This window comes from Macaca thibetana, chromosome 5 (genome assembly GCF_024542745.1).
Source record: "Macaca thibetana thibetana isolate TM-01 chromosome 5, ASM2454274v1, whole genome shotgun sequence".
NCBI lineage: Eukaryota > Metazoa > Chordata > Mammalia > Primates > Cercopithecidae > Macaca > Macaca thibetana.
The window spans coordinates 90569651-90592092 of NC_065582.1; the positions used below are offsets into that span (position 1 = coordinate 90569651).

Consider the following 22442-nt stretch of genomic DNA (forward strand, 5'->3'; position numbering starts at 1 on the left):
TTCATAATGGGAAAAGTAATGATTCTTTTTATAATAAACTTTTAATAGATACTAGACAATAGAGTTTAGCATTTTTCTAGTCCAAGTCCTAGGGAGCCATCTAGCTTTTCTTTAGTCCCTTGGTGCCAAAGCTATCTCTTCTATGGGACAGCTCTTCAAACGTTGGAAGATGGTGAAGACACTTCTTTTTCGGGTTCGTTATGTCTGGTTCTATCAATGACATGTTTAAGACGTCAAAATCATCACCTCAACAGCAGGTGAGATAGGAATATGAGAAAATGCCTAGGGTAGTATTTACAGAAGAGACAATAAATTTTAAAAAATCTGAAAACAACATTCTTTGGCTGGCATAAATTACAGCTCACCTCCAAGAAGTAATAAAACCATGAGATCTGAACCAGTTTTGAGCTCAGTAATATCATCTTCTTTGTCACTATCCACTTTTTGCTGAACAATCTCTAGTAGACACTCTACCAGGCCTGCTTCAACCAGCTGTAGTTTAATAGCATCTAAAGAACAATGTGAACAAAATAATCAAACTGAGATAAAATAGGAGCTCTGGTATAAGAAATCCATTATAAAGAATTATAAGAAACTAAGAAAATGCATGATTTAGACAATACATTTTTGAAACTCAAATCTTCAAAGTAAACTATCTTGACAGTTCAGTTTAAACATACAAAAAACTTTATTTCATGTTTCCATTTGAAATTGTCACATTTTTCACAATGTCTTGCAGCATCTAAACAAATTGATACTCAGCTCTGAAGGCAACTAGTGTCACTCCACTATTACTCTAGATACTACGCTCATGTTTAAAGGGCAAGCCATAAAATACTACAAAATAGGGCTGTGCATGGTGGCTCACGCTTGTAATCCTAGTGCCTTGGGAGGCCAAGGTGGGAAGATTGCTTGAGGCCAGGAGTTCAAGGTTAGAGTAAGCTATGACTGTACCACTGCACTCCAGTCTGGACAACAGAGTAAGACCCTGTCTATAAAAATAAATAAATAAATGAATAAATAAATAAATAAAGTCATGTTTTTAAAAAGGGCTTCAGGTTTTCTTTGATTTAAAGCTTTTGGGCGATGGATACATGGTGGTTTACTAAATGCTATTTCTGAATACGTTTCAAAATGTTCATAATAAAAGTTAAAAGAAAATAACTTTGAACCTTTCTGATGGCTAAACATAGCATAAGGTATTTTAGAGACAGAATTTACATCCCAATTATATTTTTAAAACTGATCTTCACAGGAAACTCCACCCCCACATCAAAACTTTTTATTATACTTCTAATATCTTTAAGTATTCTTTCATTATAACACTTATTTCATTGAAGAGCTTATATTTGCATCCATATCTGTCTCCAACTATCTCCTAAGCAGATATATGTTGCGGGAAGTCAGGGACCCTGAACAGAGGACTGGCTGGAGCTGTGGCAGAAAAACATAAATTGTGAGGAGTTCATGGACATTTATCAGTTCCCAAATAATACTCTTATAATTTCTTATTCCTGTTTTTACTTTAATCTCTTAATCCTGTTATCTTCATAAGCTGAGAATGTACATCACCTCAGGACCACTATTGTACAAATCAATTGTAGAACATGTGTGTTTGAACAAGATGAAATCTGATTGTAAAACATGGGTGTTTGAACAATATGAAATCAGTGCACCTTGAAAACGAACAGAGTAACAGCGATTTTGGGGATCAAGGGAAGATAACCAAAGGTCTGACTGCCTGCGGGGTCGGGCAGAATAGAGCCATATTTTTCTTCTTGCAGAGCGCCTATAAATGGATGTGCAAGTAGGAGAGATATCGCTGAATTCTTTTTCCAGCAAGGAATATTCATAATTAATATCCTGGGGAAGGAACTGCATTCCTGGGAGGAGGTCTATAAACGGCCGCTCTGGGAGTGTCTGTCTTATGTGGTTGAGATAAGGACTGAAATATGCCCTGGTCTCCTGCAGTACCCTCAGTCTTATTAGGGTGGGGAAAAGATCCCGCCCTGGTAAATCTGAGGTCAGACCAGTTCTTGCTCTGGAACCCTGTTTTCTGTTGTTTAAGATGTTTATCAAGACAATACGTGCACAGCCGAACATAGACCCTCATCAGTAATTCTAATTTTGCCCTTTGCCTTGTGATCTTTACTGCCCTTTAATCTTTGTGACCTACTCCCTGTATACCCCTTCCCCTTTTGAAATCCCTAATAAAAACTTGCTGGTTTTGTGGCTCAGGAGACATCACAGACCTACCAATATGGGATGTGGAGGCCCAGCTGTAAAATTCCTCTGTTTGTACTCTTTCTCTTTATTTCTCAGATGGGCCAACACTTAGGGAAAACAGAAAGAACCTACATTGAAACATTGGGGGCTGGTTCCCCAGATAGATACACCTTACTCATCTTTGTATTTTAACCTAAACTGGCCTATCTAAATGCTTTGAGTGTACTTGATACGCCTTAAGATAAATGCTAATCAACTGACATGAAAAATACATTTGCAACACAAATTTTTTGTTTAAGAGACAGCATCTTGCTCTGTTGCCCGGGCTGCAGTGCAGTGGTGTGATCATTGCTCATTGCATCCTTGAATTCCTGGGCTCAAGCAATACTCCTATCTCAGCTTCCTGAGTAGCTGGGACTAAAAGTGCATGCCACCATGCCTGGCTAATTTTTAAACTTTTTTGTAGAGAAAGGGTCTCGCTATGTTGCCTAGGCTGGGCTTGAACTCCTGGCCTCAAGCAGTCTTCCTGCCTTGGTCTCTCAAAGTGCTAGGATTACAGGCATGAGCCACTACCTGGCCAGAAACTTTTAAATTTAAATTTTATTTTTTTAGTTGGATTTTATTTTAGTCATTGGTTTCCCTAAGCTGTATATGCATCCATATATGGCAATGGCAGCTTCACCTTATCATTTAGGAAAAATAAAGACTTGTAAAAATAAATACTTAAGACTTTCAGGCAATTTTAATGTGTTAAAATTTGGCGTTTTTGAATCACTAGGATCACTGATCTTCTTTTGAATATTATCTCAGAATACACAGAGTATTCAACCTGGAATATTTCTTTAAAAGGTATACTTGCACTGTGCCATGCTAAAAGTAGGGCGTTTCCTTGGTTACAGAATGCTAGGGCAAGAGATGTGTGGCGACTAGAATTAAAAACTATGATGAAAAAACCTTAAAAATACTAAAAACCTTGAACTACACAAATCCCTACTTCTAATGCTGAAATCACTCTCCTTTGTGTACTGAGAAAATCAAGGATGATACATGCAAAAAATTAGTCCAAAAATATGCCTTCAATGGTATCATTCTATCCATTGTGCAATTATAAAACAGATGTGAAGGCACAGGGGAAAACAGTAATAAACATATTGTTATTTTGAAATACTGCAAGGAAAGTTACAGGTAATTTTATGGCATAAAAGTGACTGAAGGTCACAATAAAGTTTTCACTTTGCCAAAACACCAATGAGATGAGAAACCAATTTCTCCCTAAAACATAGGACCTAAGACATTTAAGAAATTTTAAATGTGTCAATATTGTAGTTTTAAAATTTTAATCAATTATTTTTTTTTGAGACAGGGTCTTGCTGTGTTGCCCAGGCTGGTCTTGAACTCCTGGGGTCAAGCAATCCTCCTGCCTTGGCCTCTGAAAGTGCTGGAATTACAGGTATAAGCCATCACACCCAGCCTAAATGTGTCAATGTTAAAGTTTACAGATGATCTCATAATTTGACTGAAATCAAATACTTGAAAACAAACATATGGAAGGCTTAAAGTACCTTAAATAGGATTAGCAACACATTCTGCCAAAGCAGACAGCCCAGCACATTTACCAAAACCATTCTGTCCAAGGACATGTATCTTTATCACCACTGTTTACACACACAAGTATAAATGTACACATGTATGTATCACGTATGCATCATATACAGGTATTTTAAAACTTTTTTTAAAGAGTGGAAGAAAACCACAAATGCAGACAAGTGCATAAAATATGCAAGTTTAGTTTAATATATTATTAGAAAGCAAATAACCATGGATCTATCACCTAGATCAAGAAATTCATTACCAACAACTCAGGAAGCCTATCTCTACATTTCTGTTTCTGATAACAAACCCCTTCCTTCATTCATCTCACATTATCTTGATTATTATGGCAATCACTTCTATACTTTCGTTTTACCAAGTAAACAATCATTCCTAAAAACTACAATTTAGTTTTACTTTTTTTTTTTTACTTTATATAAATTGAATCATACAATATGTATTTTTCAGTGTTGGCTTTTTCCTTTCAACATGATGAGATTCATCCACAGTAATAGTTATAGCTGTCTTCATTCCTTTTCATAACTCTATATTTTTCCATTATATTAATATCCTATGATTTATTCATTCTGTTAATGGATATTGGTTGTTTCCAATTTTTCATTATAAATAATGCTGCTCTGAACATTCCTGTGTGTGTATATATACACACACACACACAAACATACACATATATATGGGCATCAAATTGTTCATAATATCCTCTTAATAGCTGTAAGACCTGTGGTAAGGTCTCCTCCTCTTGCATTCTTAATTTTGGTTAATTATGCTTTCTCTCTCTTTTCATTTATGAATCTGACTAGGGGTTTATCAATTCCAATGTCTTTTCAGACTCAACTGTAGCAATTATATGTTTGTGTTGCACTGTATGTTTTCCATTTTATTTCAGCTCTTTACATTTCCTTCCTTCTGCTTATTATTATTATTTTTAAAAATTTCAATAGCTTTAGTGGTACAAGTGGTTTTTGGTTACATGGATGAATAATATAGTGGCAAAGTCTAGGATTTTTAGGGCACCCATCATTGAATAGTGTACACTGTACCCAAAAAGTAGTTTTTTACTCCTCACCCCCTCATCTCACTCCCTCCATCCTTCTGTCTCCAAAGTCCATTCTACCACTCTGTATGCCTTTGTGTACCTAGAGCATAGCTCCCACTTATGAGAATAGGTGACATTTGGTTACTTCACTTAGAATTAATGCCCTCCAATTAAGTTGCTGCAAAAGACATTATTTCATTCTTTTTTATAGCTGAGTAGTATTCCATGGTATGTGTGTGTGTGTATACACACCCCATTTTCTTTATCCACTCATCCACTGATGGACACTTAGGTTGATTCCCTATCTTTTCTTCTGCTTTTTAAAAGAATATATATTACTTGTGGATTTTGTCAACATTGTTGTATTTTATTCCAGTTAACTACTAAATTTTTTTTTTGTAGATTTAGGGAGTACAAGTGAAGATTAACAAAATTAATAGACTACTAGCTACATTAACAAAAAAAAGAGAAGATTCAAATAAGCACAATCAGAAACAATAAAGGTGACATTATAGCTGCTACCACAGAAATACAAAGATTATCAGAGACTACTATGAGCATATTCACACAAATTGGGAGGTGAGGATTGAAAAATTACCTTTTGGGTTTTTGAGTTTATATTTTCTTTCCCCTAAATTCCTGAGATGAATACTGAGCTCATTGATTTTAGTTCTTTTCCTTTTCTAATAAAAGCATTTTGAGCAAAATATTTCCCTCTGAATAGGGCTTTACTTGTATCATGTAAGATTTGAGATAGACTATTTTCATTTTCACTACTAGAAAAATTTCTAATTTCCATTACAACTCTTTTTTGACCTCTGAGGTATTGGAAGTATATTTCCTACTATGTAAACATACAGAGATTTCCTGGTTTTCTTTTTATAAATGGTTACTAGACAACTCACTTAGGTCAAAGAAATATTTTGTATGATAGCAATCTTGAAATTTCTTTCTTTCATGACAAGTATACATGTTCTTAAATGTTTCATATGTACTTGAAAGAACTCTTGTAGTTGAAGTGTTCTAAAATAAGTCCATTAAATCAATTGTCTTAATCATTTTCAAATTTTCTATAACCTTATTCTTCTATCTTATTCTATAAATTACTGAAAGAGGTATTAAAATTTCTCAATTTCTGTGGATCTGTCTATTTCTCTTCATAGTTCTGAATGTTTTTGCTTTGTATGTTTTGGGATAATGTATGATGGTCATTTTTTTTCTAGGTAAATTGGATCTTTTATTACTAAAGTCACTCTCTTTATCTCTAGCAAGTCTTTTCATCTTAAAATATTTTACTTGATATTAATATAACTACCCCAGCCTTCTTTAGGTTTCAGTGGTACATTTTTTCCATCCTATTATTCTCAATCTTTTAAATCTCCTATTTAATAAGTATTGCTTAAGTAGTATAACTGTTTATTTTAAAACACAAGTGACAAATGGTCTTTTAATTAGAGCATTTAGGCCACATTTAACATAATTACTGAAATACTGTGTCTTAAAACTGCATTTTTATGTTCTATTTGTCCTCTATAATTCATGTTCCTTTTTCTTTCTTTTTTCTTGTTTTGCATTGCTAGGGTATTAAAAAATCTTTCTGTAAGTCCCTTCCATTTGTTCAGTTTGTTCGGTAGTTATACATGATTTTTAAAAATTACTTTAGTAGTCACCTTAAAAGTTGAAGTGACTAAATAACCAGAGTCTTCCAGATAACACAAGTGTCTTAGGACTCTAACTCCTTTTACCTCTCTTCTTATTTATATGCTCAGTTTGTGGTATATTTTAAATCATATAAATGTACATTGTAAACTTCACAATAAGTTATTTTTCAAATATATTCAATGTTCATAAGATTTACCTACATATTCACTGGTTTTTTTGGTCTTTATTCTCCCCTGCATCTGTATCACTTTCCTTCTGAAAAACCACATTTATAACATCTGGCTTCCATTGTTGCTGTTGAGAAGGTAGCTGTCAGACAAACTGTTATTACTTTGAAGATAATGATTTTGGTCATTGGTTTTCTACATTTTCAGTATGAGGAATCTAGATATGGATTTCTTTTTGTTTATCGTATTTTGGGTTTAAAGGGCTTCTTGGATCTTTGCATTTTTCATAATTTCTGATAAATTCCCTGCCAAAATTTCTTCAAATATTGCCTCTGCACACTCCCCTCCCCACCTTCTCTACTCTCCTTTTGGGACTCCAAAAAATGCATATGAGAATGTCTCACTTTATCCTCTGACCTCTTATTCTCTTTTATGTAAATAGGTTCTTTTTTCATTTTAGTTCATATTGGATTTCTTTCCAACCCATTTTCCACTTTACTGGTTCTTTAATTAAACAGTATCTATTAAATCTGCTATTAAGCCCCGCACTGGATTCTTAACTTTGGTTGTATTTTTCAATTCAGAAATTTCCATTTATTTCATTCTTAAATCTGCTACGTCACTTTTTAAAAATAGTTTTCAGTTTCCTTCTAAATTATTTAAGCTTACTTTTACCTCTTTGAACACAATAAGTATACCTGTTTTGAATCAGTGTCTAATAATTCCAGTATCTGAAGATTTGCTGCCTATTCTTGCTTATAATGTTTTGTCTCATGTATTAACATCTGATCCTCTTTGAGTATGTGCTAGACATTATATTTGAAAAATTACTAATATGGAATGGTTTATTTCCTCTGATTCATTCTTATTTCTGCAATGCATCTCTTAAGATTTTTGTGCCCAAAGAAGAGAGTGATTAACCACTATCTTCGCTGTTGGCAGGCCTGAGACTCCAACTTTTATCCCCTTTGCTTTACAAGTGTATAGAAGTAGAGGTCAGCCTCGCAGCTGCCTTTTCCAGAATGGCACAAGAATGTGTTAGCTACAGAAGTATCTTTTCTAAGATTTTAAAATCAAAGGAACCTGGAAAGTTGCTTTGGCCAATGTAGATATAGTTATGGAGTAGATAACATAGCTAATTATCTAAAGTTAGAGATATGCAAAATAAAACATATCACTAATAAAGAATGGTTTTGAGTCAAATGGCTGGCAATTAAATAATATTAGGAAAAAAATTTAAAGTATACATGATTAAAAATCCAAAGGTGCATTTATTTTTCTCACCATTTTCTGCCAATGGAGCAAGAACTTCAAAAATCATTTCTCTCTTATCATGTTCTATTTGTTTCTTGAAGAGTTTTACTAGCTCTTCAGCAATGTTTGTACTGGCAAACTGTTCTTTACTTGACTCTGTAAAATAAAAAAGAAAAACTTAAACCAAATTAAGCCCAGAAACTGTTTTCTATTACTTTCAATACTTGGTCATTTTGTACCATAACTGATAAATACAAATACTCTTCAAATATAGGAACAATCAAATGCATTTTTAATGTCCCTGAAAAGGAAAAATGTCTAAGGCTTTAGAGAAAATGTTCTGACCTAATTATATTTGGGCTATAAAAAAAGGTTCTCTAGCATAACATATAGGTAATCACGGCAACAATAAAATTACTAAGTCATAAATTCACAGTTTTAAGGATTTTAGTCAAAAACGAAAAATTTCTCATATTATATTCTATATGGATGAATTAAAGGTGACTTATCTTTAGTATCATTAAAGTGCCATGTTTTCTACCCTGGTCCTGACGTATCTACTATTGAAGACTAATTCTGCATGAGTAATTGGAGTTTCATTCCTTCCTGCCTCTCAGCATCTCCAAACTCTCCTAGAGCCTCACCATTGATCAGCATTTATATATACTTTGGTATTTCTCACATAAAATATATTTAAAACAAACATCCTCCCCCAATCAACCTCTATCAACTACCATTCAATCTCATTTTCACTTTTACAAACAAGTTTCTGATAACATTGTCTATATACACTGCCTCTACTCTCTCAACTCATATGCATTACTAAATCTACTAGTTTTGGCCTACCTGCCTCTACACTCAGCAATCTCTTAATAATCGTTCCTCCTTCTCCACAAGACCTCTATAAATTCTAGTTCCTTAGGATTCGTCCTTTGCTTTACGTTCTCAGTCCTTATTCTCACCTGAGGCTATCTAATTCTTTTCCATGGCATCAAACAGCATCTCTATGTTGATATTTATACAACATAAATATTCACAACCCTCTTCTGGACATCAGGCTATTTATTTAACTGCTCATTTGACATCTCTACTTGAGTATCTCTCTAGCATTCTAAACTCAATACCGAAAAGGGGCTTTCGACATACTCTGAAATCTTCTTCATCCAGTGTTCCCTCAACTCAGTATATGAACACTACGTCTATCTGAACAGGCAGGAATCTAGCAGTCATAGCTCATTTATCACTCAACTTCCACACCTAATCAATCACCAAGGTCCACCAATCTACCTCCAAAATCCAACCCAAATCCATTCCATTTCTCTCCAATTCTCCTCTCAATGTCTTTGGTTCCATTATCCTATTTTCTAGAAATTTCTTTCAGTGAATTCTGACCTAATCTAATATATACTGGTCTCTCTGGTGGCACAGCTGGCATCCTGGGTTCTCTTTATCATTATCTTGATGGATCACTTCTCTCCTTCCTGTATTAGATATCCTGTTATCTATGCCTTTTCTCTTTCATTTGTTTTGTTTTGGTGGCAGCATCCTCCAGCAGCGTCGTGAGAAAGCTACTGTATAATACGTATGTGGGAGGTAGACATTTTGAAAATATTGTCTGAAAATGATCTTTCCCACCTAGAGTTGATGCTTCTAATTTAAATCAGTCCCTTACCTTACTCTGTTACTTTCTTATACTAGCAATTATCATAAATTGTAATTATACGGTAGTTTATTTGCGAACTATTTTAAAAATAAATATCCATCTTATACACTAAACTATAAGCTCCTTGAGGGCAAGGACAGTACATACTGCTTCAACCACCAGAAACATAGTGCACAGGATAGTCCCTGGTATAAAGCAGGTGTCCAGAATGAAGTTATTTATGAGTAACTAAATGAACATGTAAATGAATTATAAGGGTTACACTCCACTTGCTAGTCTCTGGTAAATCTCTTGTGTTACTATCAAGTAAAATATATTGCAAATTCAATTTTAAAAGAGGAGAAACACACATTAATATGGTTAAATATAGTTTTGATCAACATTTTATTACACTGCTTTGGTGTACATATCAATGGATCTATTCCAAAATGATAAAAATCTACTCCAAGACTTTAAGTATGATTCTTTAATGCCATAAAACACTACGGCTTTAGCTCTTCACATGCCAAGGGAGTGGTGAAAAGTCAGGGTAGGGTGTCTTTTCTGATAAGATACTGAAACTCTCAGAGATCATATTCAGCAAATGTCAGCAAACTCCACCCAAAGAGGAGGTTTCATTTAGAGATAAGGCCGGGCATGGCGGCTTGTCCCTGCAATCCCAACACTTTTGGAGTCTGGGGTGGGCAGATCCCTTGAGCCCAGGAGTTCGAGATCAGCCTGGCCAACATGGCAAAACTCCGTCTCTACTAAAAATGCAAAAACTAGCCAGGCATGGTGGCATGCACCTATAGTCCCAGCTACTCAGGAGGCTAAGGCACAACATTCACTTAAACCTGAGAGGCAGAGGTGCAGTGAGCAGAGATCATGCTACTGCACTCCAGTCTGGGTGACCCAGTGAGACTCTGTCCCCAAAAGAAAAAAATAAAATAAAAAATAAGTAGAGATGATTTATCCCTGGAACTTTGTTGGTTATTCCTCTGCTTCAGAGAATTGTCCAAGTGAGATGAATTTCAAAAACATAAAATCATATGTAAAGTATATAGACATCATTATTCATCTAGTTACATGTTTTTACTCTTCTTTAAAAGAACAGTGTTGGCACTCTATTCCTTCTAATCCACATTCTTTTCCTCCAAACATTTAATAAAAGGAAACCGAGTCATTGCTGCTATGTAACTCAGGCTCTGTTTGCCAGCACAAGGAAATTATGCATCATTATTAATACAGGAATTATAGAACAAAATCTGTACTTAACCTGCAGGTGAATAGAGTGAAAAGACAGCATGAAGTATAATTTGGACATTATATTTATCAATTAAGTGCCACAGACCCTCAACAGGCCTTTGGCAAGAAGCCTCTTTTACTAAGGTTTTATTTTTATTAAAACTCTATGAATTCAAAGAGTTGGCCTAATATTATTACCAGCAGACTCCAGTTTCCTCTCCTCCATTTATTCTTCCTCACAAATACATAAAGCTCTTTTAGCTAATTCATACTGTTTACTTACATATATCTAAATTACATATTTGTACTGCTAAAAATTGGTATTTCTCATCAGATTTCTACTATGAAAGATGAAACATTAGTTTTCTTTCTTTCCTGTGTTCATCATACTCTCCATCTTTCTAATTATATGTAATTTTGTTTATATCACTAGTTGTGTTTCAGCAATACACTAATTCATTCTTCCTGGAATAGTGTTTTCTCATTTGCGTAGTTTTCTATGTGCTTATTATTAATGCAACTCCCAACACTCCATCAGTTGTCTAATCTTCTCTTAATACATTCACTTTAGATATTAATCAATTTCATTTCCTGTAAGAACTCTCCCAAGCACCATCCCATCAGTTTTTTGACCTAACCCAACCTGGACTGGTTGCTCCTTAAAAACATGCCACTTGGGACAATAACATCACTGTAATACTTGGGATTCCTGTTGGATTTCGTTCTCAGTTCCTATGTAGTTTTTCTTCATTTAAATCCCTTGTTTTGGTGGAACTGAACTTCCAGTGGCTTCCAGAGGAAAAGTATTTAAGAAATAAATTTTCTGAGATGTTCATGTGTGACAATATCCTTATTATAATCTCACACTTGACTGACAGTATGACAGAGTATAGGATTCTATGTTGGAAGTCATTTTCCCTCAAAAAATTAAAAAAGTTTATTTCACAAATAATATTGTATATGGGGTACACTGTGATGTTACATATAATGAATAGTGAGCAGATCAGGGTAATTAGCATATTCATCATCTCAAGTACTTTTGTGTTGGGAACATTCAATATTCTCCTCCTAGCTATTTGAAACTATGTAATATATTATTGTTAACTGTAGTTATCCTACAGTGGTAGAGAACACTAAAGCTTACTCCTCCTATCTAGCTGTAATTTTGTATCTTTTGTATCTAATCTTTCCCTATTATTCCTCTTCTCTCTACCTTTCCCAACCTCTAGTATCCTTTTTTTTTTTACTTCTATAAAAAACTTTAAGCTTCCACATGTGTGAGAACATACAGTGTTTAACTTTCTATTCCTAGTTTATTTCACTTAACATAATGTCTTCCAGTTCCATCCATGTCGTTGCAAAAAAAAAAAAAACACACACACACAAAAAAACGGGATTTCATTCTTTTTGGTGGCTGAATAGTATTCCATTTTGTATATATATGCCACATTTTACCTGTTCATGTTTTTAGACACCTAGGTTGATCCCACATCTATTGTGAACAGTGCTGCAATAAACACGGGTGTGTAATGTTTCTTCAATATACTTTCTTCCCTTTTGATAAATACCCAGTAAGGAGACAGCTGGATCATACAGTAGTTCTATTTGTGTTTTTTTAAAACTGAAATGGAGTCTTGCTCTGTCACCCAAGCTGGAGTGCAGTGGTGTGATCATGGCTCACTGCAACTTTACTCAACATCCTGTGCTGAAGCGATCCTCCCACCCCACCTTCCCAAGTAGCTGGGATTATACGCCTGTGCCACCATGCCGGGCTAATTTTTAAATTTTTTGTGGAGATGGTTTCCCTATGTCACCCAGGCTAGTCTCAAACTCCTGGCATCATGTGATCCTCCTGCCTCTGCCTCCCAAAGTGTTGAGATTACAGGTGTGAGCCACCACATCTGGCCCATTTATGGTTTTTGAGAAACCTTCCTAAGTGGCTGTACTAGTTGACATTCTCACAGTATACGAGTTCTTTTTTCTCCACATTCTCACCAAGATTTGTTAATTTTTGTCTTTTTAATAATAGCCATCCTAACTGAGGTGAGATAATATGTCATTGTTTTGATTTGCATTTCCCTGAAGATTAGTGATACTGAACATTTTGTCATACATTGGTTAGTCATTTGTATGTCTTCTTTTGAGATGCATCTGTTCAGATAATTTGCCCATTTTAAAAACAGGATTGAGGCAGACACAGTGGTTCATGCTTATAGTCCCAGCACTTTGGGCGGCTGAGGCAGGTGGACTGCTTGAGCCCAGGAGTTCGAGACCAGCCTGGGAAGCATGGTAAAAACCCTGCCTCTACAAAAAATACAAAAACAAATGAAGCATGGTGGTATGTGCCTATAGTCCCAGCTACTTGGGAGGCTAAGGTGGCCACTGCACTCTAGCCTGTGAGACAGAGTGAGACCCCGCTGTTGAGATGTCTGAGTCCCTTGGATATTCTGGAAAAAATCCCCAGTTGGATGAATAATTTGCAAATATTTTCTCCCATTCTGTAGCCTCTCTTTTCACTCCGTTGTTTTCTCTGCTTTGCAAAAGCTTTTTCATTTGATATGATCCTATTTTTGCTTATATTGCCTGTGCTCTGAAGTCTTACTCATAAACATTTCTTAGACCAATGTCCTGAAGCATTTCTCTTTGTTGTCTACTAGTTTCATAGTTTGGGTTTTACATGTGGTTCCATGAAAACTTTAAGTTACTTTTTTTTTCCATTTCTAAAAAAAAAAAAAATCATTGGTATTTTGATAGGGGTTCCGTTCAATCTGTAGGTTGCTTTCAGTAGTATGACCATTTTAACAATATTAACTCTTCCAATCCATAAGCATGGGATGTTCTTCCAGTTGTTGGTATTCTCTTCAGTTTCCCTCATCAGTGTTTTGTAGTTTTCCTTGTAGGTCTTTCACCTCTTTGGTTAAGTTTATTCCAATGTTTTATAGCTATTGTAATAGGATTGCCTTCTTGATCTCTCAGCTAGTTTACTGTGAGTGTGTAGAAATGCTACTGATTTTTGTATGCTGATTTTGTATCCTGCAACATTACTGAATTCATTTTTTGGTTCCAAGAGGTTTTTGGTGGAGTCTATAGGTTTTTCTTGATGTAAGATTATGTTTGCAGGCACAATTTGACTTCTTCCTTTCCAACTTTGACACCCTTTCTTTCTTGCCTAATTGATCTGGCTTCCCTAAAACTTTTGAAGGCAATATTGCATTTTCTTCTGGCTGCCAATGTTGTTTTGAGACATATGTCCACGGAATCATGATCTTTTTCATTCAACTTTACTTCCCTCATCCTCTCTAGAAGCTTCTCCACAGAATTATGTTTTGCATTCAACTTTACTTCCCCCATCCTCTCTAGAAGCTTGTAAGATGTTCTGTCCTCAGCATTGTAAAAGTTCACATTGATGTGCTATGGTCTGGGTGTATTTTCGTTCACTAGGACATTTATTTGACAGATACTTGCAATGTAGGAAATTTTGTATTTCAATTCTGTGATACTTGAGTTATTTGGCAGTTTCCTCCTGTTAACTTTTCTAATACTCTTGGTCTGATCCTCTTATATTTTTTCTCTTTTTTTTTTTTTTTTGCTTTACTTTTACAAATATTTCTCCAGTTTTTGTCTTTCATTTTAGCAACTGTTCTTAATGCTCAAGCACTTTTCTTTCTCCTTAAGAATAGTGTACTGTTGCTTTTCTCTATCTCCCATCTTAGAAGTTGCCCTCACCTCTTGAGCTGTCTGCCATTGAAGAAGTTAGGAACTAAAAAAATAATAATAAAATAAAAAAAAAACTGATTATGAGCTATGAGTATGAGTAGTCTTATTGACTGCAAGATTCCCTATAGGGTAATCTGCTGGCCTTTTGTAGAGAACCCACAATATAAAGAACTTTAAGTCTATGTTCTGGGAGACAAATCGGGCAATAAAACTGTGGTTCTCAGCATTCAGATTTCACTTAACCTGTTTATAGATTGGTACTGTGGTACCTTTTACTTCAATTTAGTGTGATATCCCCCATCAAGAAACCCTCTTTTTCTTCTATCCTGACAAGAAGCATAGTATTCTCCTTGCATAGGCAAGGGGTAGTCATCACAAGGTGTGAAGGGGAAAGAGGGTCTAGAAATCTTGATGCCACCAAATCCCAAGCTCTTTGAAGATTGTGAAATGCAAACTGGGTTTCTTGGTTTCTTATCCAGGATTTAGATGTCAAAGGTTTGCTATGTAAGTTATTGCCTTTCTTCCCAGGTCCCAAGATGTTCTTGCACAATCCTCTCTCCTGCTTTTCTTTGTTATTCCCTTTCCTTGAGGTTGTTCTTGTTTGTTTGCTTTTTGTTTTTAGAGAATGGGTAGGGGGGAGGTCTCACTATATTGTGCAGGTTGGTCTTGAAACTCCTGCTGCAATCAGTCTTCCTGCCTTGGGCTCCCAATCCTTGAGGTCTTAAGCCTTTAAGAAGAAATCTCTTTACCGTAGAGTTTTAGTTAGTTTCCAACTAAAATTTTAAAAGAGGCGAAGTCTCATTCTGTTTATTCCATGTTAAATAAGAATGCATACTTTAAAACCATATTCATGCTAAGATTTTTAAGTATAAAAAATTATGTACACACATTAATTGGGACTTGAAGAGAACAAAAAAAATTCCATGGTTATATTAAAGAGTGTTGGGTTAAAGGCCAATTTCTCTTTAACATTATGTGTGCATAAATAACAATCAGGAGGAAAACAATCTTTTTTCATTATTATGGAAAAAATGAAAACATCTTTAATCCTATAAAATTTATGAAGCTTAATAAAGCAGAGCTGTATTTTCCTTTCTGTCCCAACTCCGAAATAGACTGCACTTGTTAAATTATTTCCATTTCATCTTTAAGCTGCTACATTTCATCACTAGTCAGCAAAAGTACACAAATTTATTTAACACTTTTATTAAAAACATTGACAAAAAGTAACTGTAGCATTTAGTAATATGTCATATTCAGAAGTATGTGACATGAATTTTAAACACTTGATATTTACATGAGTCAATAAAAATACAGTACTTGTTAACAGGCAAGAAAGCTCACTCTGAAAGGGGAAACATTATTCTGGGGCATACATGTTCCACGTGTCGATGTATATAGCCTAGTTATTACATGGGCATAACAGACTCATGATATAAACTTCAGAAGTCTTAGATAAACTTATTTTTCTTTTATCCTTTCTTCCTTCAAATGGGGTGTAGGGCAGTAACCACTGAAATTAGAGTATGAACCTAAATTGGGTGCATAATTATCTTTTAACATAGATTGGGGGAGACTAGGCTGAATAGAGGTGGTCTATGCAGCCTCTCAAACAAACCTGGTATTTTAACACAGCAACTCGTATCAAAGTGTTTGGAAGCAGTTTTTCAATAGCATGTTTTCCCGGTATACTAGAGAAATCAGCAAGGTAAACAAGGTTGTCTTTGCAACTCTTTACTTACCTCTTATCTCTCCTACCAGGTCAGGGCTCTCTCAGTATACAGTGCTCTGCTTTTATCCTCAAATTATTTTTCCTTATTTATTTATCTGGTCAATTAAAACTCCCTGATATGGTTTGGCTGTTCGTCCCTTCCAAATCTCATGTTGAAATGTAATTTCCAATATTGGAGGTGAGGCCAGGTAGTAGGTAATTAGATCATGGGGGCAGGTCCCTCATGAATGGTTAGTACCATCCCCTTGGTGATAAGTGAGTTAGTTCATGTGAGATCTGGCTGTTTAAGAGTCTGTGACCTCCCCTTTCTCTCTCTCGCTCCCTGCCTCACCATGTGACACGCCTGCTCCCCCTTCACCTTCTGCCATGATTACAAGCTTCTTGAGTCCCTCACCAGAAGCAGATGCAGGCACCACACTTAGTGTACACCCTGCAGAACCATGAGCCAATTAAACCTCTTTTCTTTATAAATTACCTAGTCTTGGGCATTCCTTTACGGTAGTGCAAACGGATTAATACACTCCCATTTCCCAAATGTCGCTGATATCACAGTATTGATCTGGTCATTCATATTATTATCCATTTAATAATATGTGCCAAGCACTATCCACTGAGATACCCAAAAGAAGTGTAAGACTGGAAAGTATAAGAGGTGGACGGTTGATAACTTTGGCTATCCTAAAGAGTATTTATGTTTAAAAAGGGTTGGTTAACAGAGTTGACCAACAGTTACAGGGCAAATACTTCTGCTTATTTCTGGGGTTTTAGCTTTTGAAAAACCTTTCACGTTTTTCCCAAAGGATAAAATGATTGAATTAAATATTAAACCATTCCCCGCCTTTGACTCTTCCAACAATACTTTTGCAGGTATCTCTAGAGTTCACAGGGCTCAGTAAAAACACTGCTTAGTGAGAAAGCACAGGCTGGCATGGTATACATTATGGAAACTTTAAAACATCAGTTAGCAAGTATATATTTATTATCTAAGAAAAACTTTTATAAATACTCAGCAAAGCAAAGATAATCACTGAGAATTTGTTATATCCATTAAAATTTTTAATTGCCTAATTACTTTAAAAGTTGAGGCTGGGCGCAGTGGCTCACGCCTGTAATCCCAGCACTTTGGGAGGCCGAGGTCAGGAAATCGAGACCACAGTGAAACCCCGTCTCTACTAAAAATACAAAAAAATTATCCAGGCGTGGTGGCGGGTACCTGTAGTCCCAGCTACTCGGGAGGCTGAGGCAGGAGAATGGCGTGAACCTGGGAGGCAGAGCTTGCAGTGAGTCGAGATCTCGCCACTGCACTCCAGCCTGGGCAACAGAGTGAGACTCTGTCTCCAAAAACAAACAAACAAACAAACAAAAAACAACCAAACGTTTTGATTAAACTTGTAAGACAAGCTAAGCCTATTATGTACATAGTAAAAATAACTATGGACACTAAAATCAGACATGAAACTATTTGAACTATCACTTAAAGATGCTTTGTGTGAGAATTCAAGTTCTCTTTTAAAAAGAATGTACATCAAGAATTATTTTTCTCTAATACAAAAAACTGCTTTCCAAATGATTTATGACTAATAGAAATCCTATAATGCTGTTTTTTTCAAATGCCAGACAGAGATCCACTAACAAGTCATGTGATCAGTTTAGGACGAGTACACTGAATATGTTAAGGATAATAAGTATTGTTTAGTTTCAGGTAATACAGTAAGTGGTGATATGAAGATGTATTTCTTCTTACGGGCCATAGTCAAAAAGTTTGAAAACTATTGCCCTAACGTGAGCAATTTGGAATCTGGGTTTATGCAAGGCATTTTTGGAGAAATGTTAATATTTTGTATTTATATTATTATAATGTCTTAAACAGAGCAAGAGTTATACCAATATTTACATATTGAAGTATTTGGGGTTCAAATATGTAAGTTGTCTTAGAACTCTAAAATACTTCGATATTCATGTGTTCATAACTTAAATGAATTTTCTTCTCAAAGAAGCTCTCAACTGTATGTATGATCCTAAATTAGTATTACTAAATAAATCACAGGGTTGGGTTAACTATAAGGATTAGGCCCAAGTTACTTCATAGGGGTGCTGTAAAGCTGAGTAAGGTTTGATACAGATCCAAGATCTTCTTTTACTGTAAAATATAAGACTCCTTATATGGACGTACTACATGGAATAAGTTTTTTAAAGTTTTAAGACTCCTGTAACTCCTATGACTAAACTCAAAGCCCACGCTCTTCCACTGCCACAGTTCTTGTTACATTCTTTTCACAAGAGGAGGTAATAATGACTAATACTTTTCCTTGACTCTCATTTGAGAGGTGGACGATGACTGTTTTGGGTAACAAACAACAACTCTCTTCTCACGAGGTCAAGCAGGATTTCTGCACAGTTCCTGATGTTGAAGCATTTATAAGATTTAGACACAAAACCATAAAAGAGATGAAATACTCCTCAGCAAACAACTACAATTACGTAAGTTCGTATTCAGCACAACCTATCCAAGGATTATTGTAATTTCCTTACTTGGTACTGACTTTTCCCTTAAAGTTAGGTGAGATAAATTTCATTAATCTTTGCTTTCTTCCATGTACTCTCCTAAAACTTCAAAAGGGAGGGGCCTTAACAGGGTGAAGGATGACTCTGTTGCAGTTCATTTTCTACAGCACCACTGTCCAACATAAATATAATGAGAGCCAAAAATGAAACCATATATATAATTTTAGATTTTCTAGTAAGATGTGCTAAAAAGGTTAAACATTTTAATATTTTATTCCACCCAATATATTCAAATTATCATGTCAACATGCAATCAACATATGAAATATTGGTGAGATATTTTGTATTTTTCATAGTCTTTGAAATCGATTGTGTATTTTATACTGAACACATCTCAATTGAGACTTCATATTTCAATGCCCATTAAGCCACACGGCTGGTAGCTACTGTATTGGACAGTGCTGTTCTAGAAACTACTCACATTAAAATGTAACAGCGAAGGACCTGCACTCTTTGATTTTCATAAAACCAAAGGCAAATGAAGAAAGATTTGAACCAATCATGTTTCTGTTACACTATCAGTATGGGATTATAACACAATTTCTGTTTTATTTCTGCCAACCATACTGAACACAAACTCCTACATTCCATTTTAATCACAAAAAAGAATAACTTTGTCAAATACTAAATGAATGTTCTTTTATTCTTGGTCTCACTTGGATGACAGAAAAAATGTGTTAATTAGGCTAGCATAAAAAAGAAAAAACAGATGAAGAGAGAAAATGAGAAACATTCACAAATACTAGGATTGACCCACTAAGTAAGAACGACTTTTACTAAATATCTTTAATAAATAATTTCTATTCCCTTTGCTGGAAGACAAAGCAAAAGTAAAATATTAAAATCAAGATGAGCTTTCAGTTAGAAAAACCAAGATTAGTGACTTTGTGCTTTTATTTATAAAATGTGGTACGTAACAGAATTGATATATTTGCTTGTTGTAACTACTGTATTTAGCTATGACAAAACACCATTTCATTTCACTATGCCCATAATAATTTATTATTAACATGATTGTGGAGTAGATTCAGACCTAGAGTTGTGAAGGAAGATAAGAAGCGGGGGGCAGGGGGAAGAAGAAAGAAATGGTAATCCATAACAAAGAGAAAAATGAAAAGAGATGGAGGTACTGAGGCCATCATCCTCCTCTGTGTTATGACTAGGATGTGTTTCCATCATTGGTCTGGTTCTGTTTGCCTTCTGAATTTCAAGGCTTCCACAGATTTTGTTTTCTAATACTGTAACACATACATTCATAGAAAAAAGTCCTCTGTCATGTTTTGAGATTTTATGAAAAGAGGATGAAGAACCTTAGTCTGTTAGATTCCTCTTTACCTGAGAAGCATGCAATTTATATGAAATGTAATAAATTTCTTTTTTTTTCTTGGGACAGGGTCTGGCTCTGCTGCCCAGGCTGGAGTGCAGTGGTGTGATCTCGGATCACTGCAACCTCTGCCTCCTGGGCTCAAGCAATCCTCCTGCTTCAGTCTCCTGAGTAGCCAGAACTACTGGCACAAGCCACCACACCGAGCTAATTTTTGTATTTTTTTGTAAAGATGGGCCCAGGCTGGTCTTGAATTCCTGAGCTCAAGCAATCCATCCACCTTGGCCTTCCAAAGTGCTGGAACTATAGGCATGAGCCACTAAGCAACACACTTCAATCTTATCTTTACCCACGGACATACAATTGCCATCCCTCATGTAAAAATATTAAAGCCATGTGGAGACAATTTTAAATATTCAACTCTATTACATAATGTACAGTGTAAGCTTTAAACACTAATACATAAAATTATTAGCGAAACAAAATAGCTCTCATTATAAACAATGCAATCATAAGATCTAATTGGACTTACTTTTTAAAATATTGACACAAATATCTCAAATGCTTCAAAAAATTAATACAATCTAAGTGGATTTCTAGCTTCTTAATATCTAAAGAAAAATTTATTGTAAGCACATGAATAAGTTAATTACATTTGTGGTTCATGACTAAGACTTACCAAGTTCTGCTAAATTACCAAATGCAACAAGACACATTTCTGTAAGAGCTGCATTTTGGCAGTGGATGCCCAGTAATTTCACTAAGGTAGGAATAACACCCATATTGATAAGCTGAGCTTGAAGTGAATCTGTAAAAACAAAAAACAACAACAACAGAAAAGAAAGTGTTGACATGCCAAATGAACATTATAAGAAGAAAACAACTCTTATTTTCCCTACTGGAAACTCAAAGTTATTTAAATTACAGTAATAGAAAATGAAGTCCATTCACATGATTGTCTTGAACATTTTAAACATTAGTTCAGAAGAGTTTAGTTTTGAATCCTTTGAATAACCAAAAGGCATTTAGAAATAAAAATAGTTTGAAGACTATCAAATCATTAGTTTTTTAAACGGGGTCTTACACCATTAAAAAGCAGGCCTTTAATAAGTATAAACAAACATTACCACTAATTTTTGAGTGAAAAAGTTAGAGTAACATTTGCATTACAGGAAATCACAGAATATGAAAAGCATGAGAAAAGTAGCAAGTTTAATAAAGACCAAGAAAGAAAAAAATCTTAGAATCCTTTAAAAACACTTTTCATAATACAAAATTAAAAGTATATAATAAATACACAAAAATGACTGGTTCTGAATATTTGCAACCAGAGCATTCCTGATGACTGCTAGGAAGAGATATACCAGAAAAAAAAAAAAGTTACCTAAAATATTTTTCTTTTTAAAGTTTTTTTTAATTATAGTGACAGATCATCTCAGTGAGAGAGAGGAAAGTTTGGCTTAGAGAGGTGAAGAGAATGAGGTTAACATGGCCTTGTCATCATTGTTTGCCTTCATTTTCTAAGAAACTAATTGACTCTAAGAAACTAATTGACTACTAAACATGCCTTGGATTTCCACAAGGGTTCTTCATGGCAATAATAGAATACCTGTAGCAAAGCTGAAGGTAAATGAACCAAAATGAAAACCAAAAGTACTGCCTTTTAGAATAAGCTAAGAAAGAAATACAAAAATTCATATGTTTATGCAAAACACTATAACTGTCCACAACTGGTTCATCCAAAGATACAGAAACGCTCTTTCAAAATTTTTTTCTCTTTAAAATGATATGCCATTTTCAAGCTAATAATTTTTCCCAAATTCTTTTAAGTTATCTCTTTGCAATCTAAAGACAAAACTCTTTCTTACAAAAACACATGTTCCTCATAGCTCCAATCCCTTGGCAGGGTTGGCCTGCTATTTTTTTTTTTTTATTATTACTCTTTATAGTTCTTAATCTATAGATAAGGAAGTAGGTGGGTGATTTTCAGAAAAGAACATACAGAGTTGAGCTATCTTATATGCCAGTTCATCACTGCCTGGTGGTCTTTGTTGTTAATTATTCCTGCTTTTAGAGTGAAGTATGAGAGATGGTCAACAGAGGCTTATTGTCCCTGAAAACTGATGACTGGCTAATTACAGATAATTATCTGGTTTGGTTGTGGAAGCCCATCTATAATAGAAATGGGCCTCTTACCAAAATAAGAATAAAAAATAAACATGGAAAAAATGGGAGTTTATGTTTGGAGTTCAAATACTCTA

The 22442-nt window shown here is 35.0% G+C and overlaps 1 protein-coding gene across 7 annotated transcripts in view; it reads right to left on the bottom strand.

Moving 5' to 3' along the window:
* The window catches only part of RAP1GDS1 (Rap1 GTPase-GDP dissociation stimulator 1), a 171708-nt gene that overhangs the window by 24329 nt on the left and 124937 nt on the right, over nucleotides 1–22442 (bottom strand). For all 7 annotated transcript variants that reach the window (XM_050791348.1, XM_050791345.1, XM_050791347.1 and 4 more), the window contains 3 exons: nucleotides 20861–20989; nucleotides 7987–8112; nucleotides 366–509 (listed from right to left, as the gene is read on the bottom strand). In XM_050791348.1, the coding sequence (XP_050647305.1) occupies nucleotides 366–509; nucleotides 7987–8112; nucleotides 20861–20989 (399 nt within the window). The remainder of the gene's footprint in view (nucleotides 1–365; nucleotides 510–7986; nucleotides 8113–20860; nucleotides 20990–22442) is intronic.